At 44.0% G+C, this 12,390-nt stretch overlaps 1 protein-coding gene across 1 annotated transcript in view; it reads left to right on the forward strand.

The window, feature by feature from the left end:
- Positions 1-12,390, forward strand: part of LOC116979417 (phosphatidylinositol 3,4,5-trisphosphate 5-phosphatase 2-like) — a 139,673-nt gene that overhangs the window by 25,495 nt on the left and 101,788 nt on the right. The window contains exon 3 of the mRNA XM_033030980.1: positions 11,133-11,196. Within this exon, the coding sequence (XP_032886871.1) occupies positions 11,133-11,196 (64 nt within the window). The remainder of the gene's footprint in view (positions 1-11,132; positions 11,197-12,390) is intronic.

The following is a 12,390-nucleotide window of genomic DNA, read 5'->3' on the forward strand; positions in this document are numbered from 1 at the left end:
AATTACAGCCAAATCTGATTCCTACAACCACACTCATTTTCATTGGAAGGGAACCATGATTAAATAGAATGAAATTAGATTGTAGTTGGATTAGAAGCACAAGATGAAGTCAACTCCATGTACGCATATTGTAGTTCCCAATTAAACTTCCGAATGTTTTTTTAATAATATAATCTGATGTAGTGTGGTGAAGATTTGTCACTGAGAGGCAGAGAGAACTGGGCCAGTGATTCCAAGATGGATGCTGGGCAAGTCTGATCATATCTACATAAGAACGAAAAAACAACCACAGTGTCATCAGCTGTTAGTGGATGATCGTAATATCAGCCAGACATCTCAGCCAGAGTCTATGAGCAGAGGCCATAGCCGCAGAATTAAAAATACATTATTTTAGGAAGGAGATGAGGAGGAATTTCTGTAGTCAGACGGTGGTGAATCTGTGGAATTCTTTGTCACAGATTCTTGGCTGTGGAGGCTAAGTGAGTGGATATATTTTAGGCAGAGATAGATAGATTCTTGATTGGTATAGGTGTCAGAGGTTATGGGGAGAAGGCAGGAGAATGAGGTTAGGAGGGAGAGATAGATCAGCCATGATTAAATGGTAGAGTAGACTTGATGGCCCAAATTACCTCATTCTGCTCCTATCACTTATGATTTATGATTTTATGAAAGTAGGCTAGCAATTTGTTTCTGGCACTGCTTGGTTATTTTCATGTAACGACTTCCATTGGTTATTTTGCTGTTCTTTTCATGAGGGAAGAGACTTGATTGTCTCTTCCTATTCTCTTCCATCTTGAAAAGAGCAGCAAGTTAACATTTAGAGTGGGGACGTACACAAATTGGAGGAACGGCACCTCATATTTCGCTTGGGCAGCTTACATCCCAGTGGTGTGAATATTGATTTATCTAATTTTAAGTTAGCTTTACATCCTCTCTCTCTTTAACCCTTCCCCACCCTAGTCATCCTGCTAGTTTCACTGTTCCTATCCCTTTGTTATCACCTGGGTGGCACGGTGGCGCAACGGTAGAGTTGCTGCCTTACAGAGAATGCAGCACCGGAGACCCGGGTTCAATCCCGACTACGGGTGCTGTCTGTACGGAGTTTGTACGTTCTCCCCGTGACCTGCGTGGCTTTTCTCCAAGATCTTTGGTTTCCTCCCACACTCCAAAGACGTACAGGTTTGTAGGTTAATTGGCTTGGTAAATGTAAAAATTGTCCCTAGTGGGTGTAGGATAGTGTTAATGTGCGGGGATTGCTGGTCAGCACGGACATGGTGGGCCAAAGGGCCTGTTTCCACGCTGTATCTCTAAACTAAACTAAACCTCTTCCATTGCCAACAATGGACCATTGTGGGCTCCACTTTTCCTGGGTCATCAATGCCGGCCCTGATTTGTTCCGTACCTTTTCTTACCGCTACTTTCCCTCTCAATCTGAAGAAGTGTATAAACCCGAGATGCTGCTTGATCCGCTGAGTTACCCCATCATTTGTGTCTATATTCGGTGTAAACTAGCATCTTCAGTTCCTTCCTACATTTAAACTACGGAGATCTTTAAAATCATGAAATGCTGCAATCGAGGGTTCAAGAAGATTAATTCTGATTGAAGCTGATATGTTTCTATGCATTACAGAATATAATTTAATTAGAACACTAGGTGGATATTCATTGCGATGCACTTGGTCCTCTGTATGAAGGGTGTGTAGTGTGCAGCTGTCCAAGCCCATTCAATGGTGTTGGATGGCAGATAATTTGCTCCTGGTCCTGATCTTATCAGACCACATGCACGATGAAACTCTGTAGCAATGAATTCCTGTTCATAGTGTATGTTAGCTCTTGTGCACCATATCATTAATGCACTCACCCAGAGCATAAGACTTTCTAGCCCAGAGCGATTTTATGAGTAGGAAGGAACTGCAGATGCCGGTTTAAATCGAAGATAGACACAAAATGCTGGAGTAACTCAGCGGGACAGGCAGCATCTCTGTGCAGAAGGAATGGATGATGTTTCGGGTCGAGACCCTTCTACAGACCCGAAACGTCACCCATTCCTTCTATCCAGAGTTGCTGCCCTTTCCGCTGAGTTACTCCAGTATTTTGTGTCCATCTCCTGAGGGATTTCATGCAGGAAAGAGCAATGTGAAAGTCACTGGGAAATCAAATGGAGGATTCAGAGGAAACATTAAAGAAAAGAGAGAATGCATAATATGCCACCTTACAGATTTTGTTCAGGCAGGTATCAGAAACACATATTTATACAGAAGTAAAGTGAATTGTGGTTAATAGTAGAAACAATGAAGTGGCGAAACTGGTTTACCAAGGAAAGACACCAATTGCATGTAGGGGTCGCCTTCCTGCATGGGTATGGCTGCCCAGCCTGCAGCTGTCCGTTTTTTTCACCTTGTTTTATTTTTAGTGAGTTGAGTGTTTTGTTTGGAGGTCTAGACTATTTTATGTGGGGGATGGGGGGAGGAAGGGGGAAACTACTTTTCAGGGTCCCTACCTGGTTGGGGAGGCTGCTTTTCTCCGAGCAGCACCTTCGACCCGTCCTCGCGGCCTACCAGCGGGCCTGGAGCGGCGTTTCCTGAGGGGACCGGCCAGAAACTCAGCTTCGGCGGCGGCACAGCGCTGGAGCGCCATCGCGGAGCGGGCGATGCCTTGCCCGGGTCGCCGCGCTGGTATTCCGGAATGTTGAGACCGCCGATAAAAACATCGCGGAGCTGCGGGACTGTGGAGCGGCCGGCTGCGGGCGGCAGCACTGAACTTCACATCGGGAGCCTGGGATCTCTCGCCGAGATCTCCAGTGGGGGAGCTCCATCCAGCGCGGCCTGTCGGCTTCGGAAACCACGGTCTCCGGTAAGGAAGCGGCCGTTCCAGGGTTCCCATGCCGCTGTGAGGATTCTCCCGACGTCGGAGCACCATCATCCGGCGAGAAGGGCCTGGAACATCGGGCCTCCGTGAAGGCGACTGCGGAGGCCTCAATAGGCCCGACTATGGGTGGACATGGGGATAGGGACTGGACTTTGGTGCCTTACCTCACAGTGGGAACCATTGTGGGGGGATGTTTTTATGTTTAAATGTCTTTATTATTGTTATGTTGTTTTCTTTTTTATGTTCTGCAATGGCAATCCGCATTTCACTACATCAATTGGTGGATGTGACTAATAAAGAACCTTTGAAATCAGGCAGCCTCCCTGGAGAACATGGATCATTTGCGTTTTGGTTTAGAGCCCTTCTTCAGACTGACTGCAGGGGTGGGGAGGAAGAAAGTTAGACGAGTGGATGGTCAGGACAAAGCATGGCAGCTCATAGGTGAACAAAGGCAGGGGGGGGTGATTGCTAGATGGTTGGACAAAGGCCAGAGATGAACACACAAAAGGTTGCAGTTCCAGTTTAGTTTATTTAGTTTACGTGTACTGCGGTGCAGTGAAAAGCTTTTGTTGCGTGCAGACAAAAGGTGTGAGACAAAAAGGATAAGAGTTGCAAATATGAAGCTAGAGATTTGAATGTGACAGAGTCCATTGATGGTGAAATTAATCTTGAGTGGGACATAAATAAAACCAAAGACTAGTTGTGTGCCTTAAACTTAAGAACATAAAATCGTAACAAAATAGGAATAGGAGTAGATCACTGCTGTCAAGCCTGTCATGCCCTTCAATATGATTATGGCTGATATGTCCAAGGCTTCATGTTCTCATTGGTACCAGTTCACCATATAACCCTTAATTCCCCAAACTTTCAAACACAAGCCAATAAAACACGCTTCTTCGTCATGGGTGGAGCTGAGCTTTTTCAGAGTTATTGGCACTGCATTGATCCAGGGACCAGTTTAGGTATAATTTCTGCATTTGAAAGACTTTGAGGAGTTAAGAGATGAGTGACTTGCTGCAAGATATTTGGCCTCAGACATGCTCTTACAGTCACTGTATTTATATGGCTGGTCTATTTAAGTTGATGGTGATCCCCAAAATGTTGAAGATGGGGTCTCAGAGATGATAATGCTGAGACCAAATAGTTTGACTCTCCCTGGTTAGTCATAGAGTCAAAAACAGGCTCTTTGGCACAACTTGTCCATACTAACCAAGATACCCCATCCATGGTAATCACAAGTCTAAGGTCCAAGGTCTGCTACTTGGGCTGTTGCTTGGCCAAACTAAGAGACCGTTCTTCCAATCCCCAGTCTCCAGATGTTTTCAGAAATGATTAGCTTGGTAACATAACCACTGTATCACCACTGTACTCTGGAATAAATCATGTCACTCAAGATGCTGATTTACCATTTATCTGAAGATAGACACAAAAAGCTGGAGCAACTCAGCGGGTCAGACAGCATCTCTGGAGAAAAGAAATAGGTGAGGTTTCGGCTCGAGAACTTTTTGCAATCTGAAGGATCACGACCCGAAATGTCACCTATTCCTTAGCTCCAGAGATGCTGCTATCTGACACGCTGAGTTACTCCAGTTGCTATCTGACACGCTGAGTTACTCCAGTTGCTATCTGACATGCTGAGTTACTCCAGTAACCTTCAATTTAAACCAATGTAGTTCCTTCCTATACATTTACCATTTATCTTCTAGGATGCGGCTGGTTGCCATGGCAGTGATCTTCCACCAGTATTCTTGCTGGGAGACAGAACAATCCTATTAATTACTCTTCAACAGAATCCCTTTGCACACTTGGCCTCAAAGTCTAGACTTGACTATCTATTGCTTCTATGATCTGCAGAGTTAATGAGGCATTGTCTCTTAATGAGAGAATGTGCATTCCTGGTCCAGAAAGAAGAAGCTGAAGATTTATTGTTTAAGAAGGAACTGCAGATGCTGGAAAATCGAAGGTAGACAAAAATGCTGGAGAAACTCAGCGGGTGCAGCAGCATCTATGGAGCGAAGGAAATAGGAAATAGGAAAAAGGGCCAAAACCCTTCTTCAGACTGATTTTCTTCAGAAGGGTTTTGGCTCGAAACGTTGCCTATTTCCTTCGCTCCATAGATGCTGCTGCACCCGCTGAGTTTCTCCAGCACTTTTGTCTACTTTGGTAGCTTGGATAAATACAATGGAAGTTTCCACATCGTACACCACGGTGTGACCACAATGAATTGATGACAAGTGCTGTACATGAATGTAGCCGTGAATACGGAAATACCGCTCTGAAGGTTCATTCATTAGCAAGATGAACGATTTCCACAGGAAACCCACAGATTTGCAAATGCTTGCACCAGCTCAAACTCATTTGCATAAGCATTCTAAAGACGTGTTAACTGTTCAGCACGGGAAGACGGTGAAAATGATTGCAATTTAGTAAGCCTTAATGTCAATCTGAGAAACACAAAAACAGCTTTTGAGTTTTCTGGACATTAAGTTGCAGGTCGTCAGATTCTTCTTCTTATCGAGTCCACATCACAAGATTAGAAATTGTTCAGCCAGAGCTGAACACACTTCTCATGCATCTGCACACAATGGTGTCCGTCTTGTGCGTGAGGGTGGAAAGATTGGTGGAAACAGGGCCACGACGTGAACGCTCTTTCCTTGACCCCGCTGTCATTGTCCAAACCTGATAAACGCTGATCAAAACAGACTGCTGAAAGAACTCAGATGCTGCCTGACTTGCTGAGACCCCTCCAGCTGTTTAGTTTTGCTCCAGATTCCAGTGTCTTGTTTCTCCAGGAAAACTCTGATATGAGCTGTCAGTGAGGCAGACACCATGCTAAGAAGCAAATCACACAATCTAATGGTGTGAACTCCCCTGCACGATCCTTTCTCAATTTTATGCCACCATAATGCAAAGAAAATGTGAGTAGCTGTCATGTTTGATTTAGAACAACAACCTATTTAGATGTTCCATATCGGCGGTTTAGTTGGCTGTTTAAATGTCTTTGTAGATTACTGGTTCCATGTGCAGTCTTTTAGTTTTAAACTTGGATTGGTTAATGCCAGGATGCCAGAGGCTGAGGGGAGACCTGATAGAATAAATACAATTATGAAAGGCATTAGAAATAGGTGTAGAATTAGGCCATTTGGCCCATTGAGTCTGCTCTGCCATTCTTTCGACTTTAGACTTCAGAGATACAGGCCAGGTACAGAGACAGTGGGAAAACAGGCCAACCAGCAATCACCCTGTACACTGATACTGTGCTACATACTGGGGATGATTTTACAACATACCAAGGCCAATTAAATGACAAACCTGTACGTATTTGGAATGTGTAAGGAAACCGGGGCACACGTGGTCACGGGGAGAACGTACAAACTCCGTGCAGACAGCGCCTGTAGTCAGGATAGAACCCTGGACTCTACCGCTGCACCACTGTGCCACTCCATTCAATCTTGACTGATCTATTTTTCCCTCTCAACCACATAGATAGGGTAGACAGTCAGAGTTTTTTCCTGTGGTGCAAATGTCAAAGACGAATGGCAATACATTTAAGGTGAGAAGGGCCCAGCTTAAAGGAGATGTGCGCACATGTGTGCCTGGAATGAACTGATAACAGTGGTGGTGGAGCAGACATAATAGTGGCATTTAAGAGGCTTTTAGATAGACTCTTCAATATGCAGGATGGTGGGGATGTGGATCATGTGCAGACATATGCAATTAGTTTATCTTAACATTAAGTTCGGCACAGACACTGTAGGCTGAAGGGCCTGATTATGTGTTGTATTTTTCCATAGTCTATGTCCTAAGATGTGTTTCAGCTTGTTTATTATTTTGAAATAGGAATAAAGTACGGTTAAAAGTATAAATATTAGTTTACAATGTCAAATTAAATATGTGTCAGGCTGTTTGCTGACCCTGTTTCAGTGTGTCTAAGTGCAAGAGTGCAGAGGGGCGGAGTCAGCACTGAAACACAGGCACTGGGCAACCTATGGTTTTACTTTCAACAAGAATAATTAAGCTTGACAGCAATTTCCTGCAAGAAAACCACGACAAGTGTTTCCCCGAATTGGATGTACAGAATTGACTCTACTGTGGCTGAGGCCTTTTCGTGTCATTTGTATTGTCTCAACTCCACCTGCTGATGGCAGATGGGTGATTATTATCCTGTGCATGAATCAAATCATCTTTCCCAGGAAGATTTTGCACTGTGCTGTCCATTATCTTCTCAGGAAGGGCGAGGGTGACAATCCAAATTACCTCAGAAGGCCATTCATAAGGTCATAAGTGGAAGGAAACCAATTCCTGTTTAAATACAGCAAAATTATTCCTTGAGCTGTTAAATATTTTGCAGAAAAATCTGCTTGCTATCACTTGCTATTAGGTTTTATCTGTCCAGTAAATGCAAGTGAAGGGTGGGTGAGCTTTTATCTAGAGAGCATATCATATTTCAGTTGTTTGATAAATTACATTTAATTTCAATTATTGAAGCTGTGAATTTCAAACCCACTCACCAGCTCGATGCTAGGTTTGAACTTACCCACAAAAAAAATTTGTAAATATGTTCAGATCAAGTTACTGAGAAGTGTGAACATTCAGAACTTGTGTTTGTCTGGCATGCTGCAGCTATCAACTTTTCCCTCACCTTCCACCTCCAACCCCTTGGCCTTGTCACTGACAGATGGCACAATGGGCTAAGTGTACGGCTGGCAACCGGAAGGTAGCCGGTTCGAATCCCGCTTGGAGTGCATACTGTCGTTGTGTCCTTGGGCAAGACACTTCACCCACCTTTGCCTGTGTGTGAATGTGTGTGAATGTGTGTGAGTGATTGGTGGTGGTCGGAGGGGCCGTAGGCGCAGATTGGCAGCCACGCTTCCGTCAGTCTGCCCCAGGGCAGCTGTGGCTACAGAAGTAGCTTACCACCACCGAGTGTGACTGAGGAGTGAATGAATAATGCGATGTAAAGCGCCTTGAGTATTAGAAAGGCGCTATATAAATCCCATCCATTATTATTATTATTATATTATTTCTTCTGAGGCACATTTGGCCTTGGCGGTGAAACAGGCATGGAGGATGGTGGCTGGCCAGCAGGTGGAGCACCACCACGGCTGAGAAGGTGGAAGGCAGCAGGGAGAGACTCCCAACCATGGTGGACTGGTGTCCATGCCATGGCACCGAGGTCTGTCTCTGTCAAGGACCGTGTGGTGGCTGCCTGTGCACCAGTCTCCCCGTTTTAAAATATGCCATGCACAGGTGTGTCCGGCAGCAAGTTCACACCAAAGTCTGTGACTCCAGGATGGACCACGTTAGCCATCTCAAGACCTACCCACTGAAAAGTCCCGTCAAGAGGACAATCATGCTGAACTTTGAGTGAACATATTTTCTGAACAATCCAGCACCTGTACATGGAGGATGGAAGAGTTCTGGCGAGCAAATATGCATTTGGCAAATACTTTTAGTTTAGTTTAGTTTAGAGATACAGTGAGGAAACAGGGCCTTCGGTCTATTTAGTCCACGCCGACCAGCGATACTATCCTACACACTAGGGACAATTTACAATCTTCACCGAAGCCAATTAATCTACAAACTGAGTGTGGGAGGAAAACAGAGCACCCGGAGAAAATCCATGTGGTTACGGGGAGAGCGTACAAATTCTGTAAAGACAGCACCTGTAGTCAGGGTCAAACCCGGGACTCTGGCACTGCGCAACTGTGCCACACTCTAATCAAGTCTAGTCAGTTAAGATCACATGCCGAGCCCCAGCAGAACACCTTAACGTTGCTGGTTCAAGGGTTTAGTATGAAAACTGCTGCTGTTCTGTTTGGTAGACTGGGAATTTTCTCCAGACGTTCCCAATGGATGTACTGTGTAGCAGATCTCCTGTTGGTGGTGCCCACGGAAATTCCCAAAAGTAGGCCCAGCACTGTGGACACATGGGCTCTGATTCTCTTGGCATGGGGCAGCACAGTAGTGCAGCTAGCACAGCTGCTGACTCAGAGCGGCAGAAACCGGGACTCAATCCTGACCTTTGGCACTGTTTGTGCAGAGTTTACACGTTCTCCACGTGAGTTTACTCTGGAGGCTCCAGTTTCATGCAACTTTGCATAGATGTGCGGGTCGGTGAATGAATTGACCATGGTCCTGCATTAATGTGGGTCAGAATAAAATGGGTGTTTGAAGGTCACCATTGGCATGACACGTTTTGGGGTTTGTTTCTGTGTTGTATAACTCCAACTCTGTTGCATTTGTGAGAAAAAGTGTCATAGAGTTATACAGCAGAGATAGGCCCTTTGGCCCAACTTGTCTGTGTTGGCCACAATATCTCTGAGATAATCCCATTGGCTTGCATTTGGTTTATATCTGTAATGTACTCATACATATTCATGTATATGTTAATGAGTTGGTGTTCAATATAAGCAGGGAGTGTTGGGTAATAAATCTTTCTCTTTCTCATGATCCAGACAACCCGTGTGTAAGTTGTTATTCATTCTGCCGTCCGGAATATAACAATATTATCCATCTAAACCTCTTCTATCCATCTACCTGTCCAAAACTGTGTAATTGGACATACCTCTACAGTTCTCTCTGGAAGCTCATTCCATATACCCACCATGTTCGGTGTGAAAAAGTTGACCCTCAGCTCATTTTTAAATGTTTTCCCCCTCACCTTAAATGTATGTCCCTTAGCTTTAACCTCCACTAGTAACAGGTTCAGAATAATATTTATAATGTGTTTACCTTCAACAGAAAATAAAACCAAATGAACCAACTGATGTAGTTTCATCCAAACAATGCACTTTGTCTGATTATCAGTATGATTTGCACTATGTGCTGATGCTTGTTTCAATAACCAAAAACAACATTGTGGCAAAAATAATGTTTTGCATGAATAAAGCCTTGCATTTTTCATCTCTTTCCCCACAGCCATCAGGCTATTAAACTTGGCTCGGACAAAACTCTGAACATTAATAGCCCATTATCTGTTATTTGCACTTTATCGGTTTATTTATTCATGTGTGTATATATTTATATAATGGTACATGGACACACTGATCTGTTTTGTAGTCAATGCCTACTATGTTCTGTTGTGCTGAAGCAAAGCAAGAATTTCATTGTCCTATCAGGGACACATGACAATAAACTCTCTTGAATCTCTTGAATCTTGAATCTTGAATGTTCCTAAGTACTATCATGCAACTGGATCATCCTACCACAACCAGAGATCAGTCCTGAACTACCATCTACCTCACTGGCGACCCTCGGACTATCTTTGATCAGACTTCACTGGCTTTATTTCACACTAAACATTATTCATTTATCATGTATCTGTTATCATGGCTCAATTAGAATCATGTATTGTCTTTCTGCTGATTGGATAGCACTGTACCTCCGTACACGTGACAATAAACTAAATTGAACTAACTAATTACTTTACAGTGATAAGGTATGTTCATAAAATTATTGTTACAATTTTGTAATTATAATGAAATTCAAAAAATAAAAACTATCGATGCTGGAAATCTAGAAGAAAATCAGAAAATGCTGGACATATACGACGGGCCAAACTGCATCTGCAGGAAGAAAAACAGTGTTCCAACAAGGAGTCTTTGATCTGAAACGTTAACTCGGCTTCTCTTCCCACAGATGTGGCCTGACCACGCTGTGTATTTCCAGCATGTTCTGTTTTATTTGTAATGTTTAATTTAGTTTAGTTTATTATCACTGTCATGTGTACCAAAGTCCAATGTACAGCTTTTGTTGTGTCCGATATAGTCCAAGAAGAGACAATAGATGATTCCAATCAAGCCGTCCACAGTGTACAGATACAGGATAACGGGTACAACATGTCATTATTATTAACATTATCATATTCTATCAGCCAAGTATGTTTTGCAACATATACGAGGAATTGGATTTGCCATACAGACATACCAATAAAGTCATGCAAGATAAAGGAAAAGTTCTTACTTGCAATAAAAATCAGGGAATAATGAGCATAGAACATAGAGTTAAACTTGGAACATTAATCAAACAGAATTGAAGAGCATTAATTAAAAAAATAAAGAGTGACAAAGTTATATGAAGGGAAGGGGGAAGAGACAGACAAGGTAAGAATCTGAACCATTAACGAGCCAGCCTCTGATCACAGGAGGTAAGGAAACACATTCCACTACAAGTCTTTATCACAACCCTCTTTTATAAATTGAATACATCCTAGATGACGACTAGTTTGCTAACAAGTTGCATTTCTACCTTTACTCATACAGATATCAGAAGCAAGTTTATACATATCGAATCTTACAGGATGAGGAAGGATTTCTGGCTGTCCAGGTAGGCTGAATGTTCTTGTATGGTCACGACGAGATGGTTGTCTCTTATAGGTAACCATTATGTTCACTCATCACATTATCTGAGAGAGTGTGTGTGAGTGAGAGAGAAGAGTAAGGGTGCGTCTATGTGCGTTTTTCCATAGTGCAAAAGGAAATTCTGAACAAAAGTAAACAAATAAAGCTTATTATATTTACCGACAAGGTAATTATTTGAAATAGAAAATGCAATTATTCAGTAGTAATGCTGATCTGTAATCCTGACAGGACAGTCTGAAGAAGGGTCTCGACACAAAAAGTCACCTATTCCTTTTCTCCAGAGATGCTATCTGAGTTAATCCAGCATTTTGCGTCTGTCTTCAGAACAATACTCCATCTTGTTTAGCCTCCATTTCACTTGCAGCTCAGAAAATATTATAGCTGGTCTTTCCAAATCTACTCCACTGACCATATAAACTGCAAAATACGGAATGATATGATGCAAAAGGAGACTATGTCTTGCTTTACAATTAGTCTGTCTCATAGAATTCCTTTGCTATCTTGTAATTTTTATTTCTCCAAATATATATCCAGCTCCTTTTTTGGAAAAAAATGTATGCAGAATTTTCTGAATAACTCTCCGGAGGGGGCGCTGCACTGCAGCAGCCTCTACCTACAGCCTGTCTGTTATTTCAATCTTTTTTTTATTTTTAGTTAGTCTAAAGTTTTGTGTTGGGGGAAACTTTAACTTTTCTATGTGGGGGAGGGGGGCAGGGTAAGGGGGAAACCGTTTCCCAGTCTCTTCCTGGCGGGGACGCGACTATTTCTCCGAGTCGCGTCCTCGCCCCCCACCTCGCAGCCTACCAGCTGGATCGGAGCGGCCTTTCCTGCCGGGGACCGGGGACCGGGAACCAGACCAGGGCTGCTACAGCGGCGGCGCAGCGCTGGAGTCACCGCGGAGCAGGCGATGCCTACCTGGGTCGCCGTTTGGAGCTCCGGAGCGTTGGGCCGCTGCTCCAACATCGTGGAGCTCTGGTGCGGAGAGCTTCCAACGCGGGCGGCGCTGAACAACATCGTGGAGTCCTGGGGCGCCTTGCAGAGGGTCTGCAGCGGCGGTCTCTACCCGGCGCGGCCTGCGGACTTTGGAAGCCACCGACTCCGGTAGGAGGGGGCCGACTCTGGTGTCCACGCCGCTGAGGACGTCCCGCAGCCCCGACGT

The sequence above is a fragment of the Amblyraja radiata genome, chromosome 12 (assembly GCF_010909765.2).
Source record: "Amblyraja radiata isolate CabotCenter1 chromosome 12, sAmbRad1.1.pri, whole genome shotgun sequence".
Taxonomy (NCBI): domain Eukaryota; kingdom Metazoa; phylum Chordata; class Chondrichthyes; order Rajiformes; family Rajidae; genus Amblyraja; species Amblyraja radiata.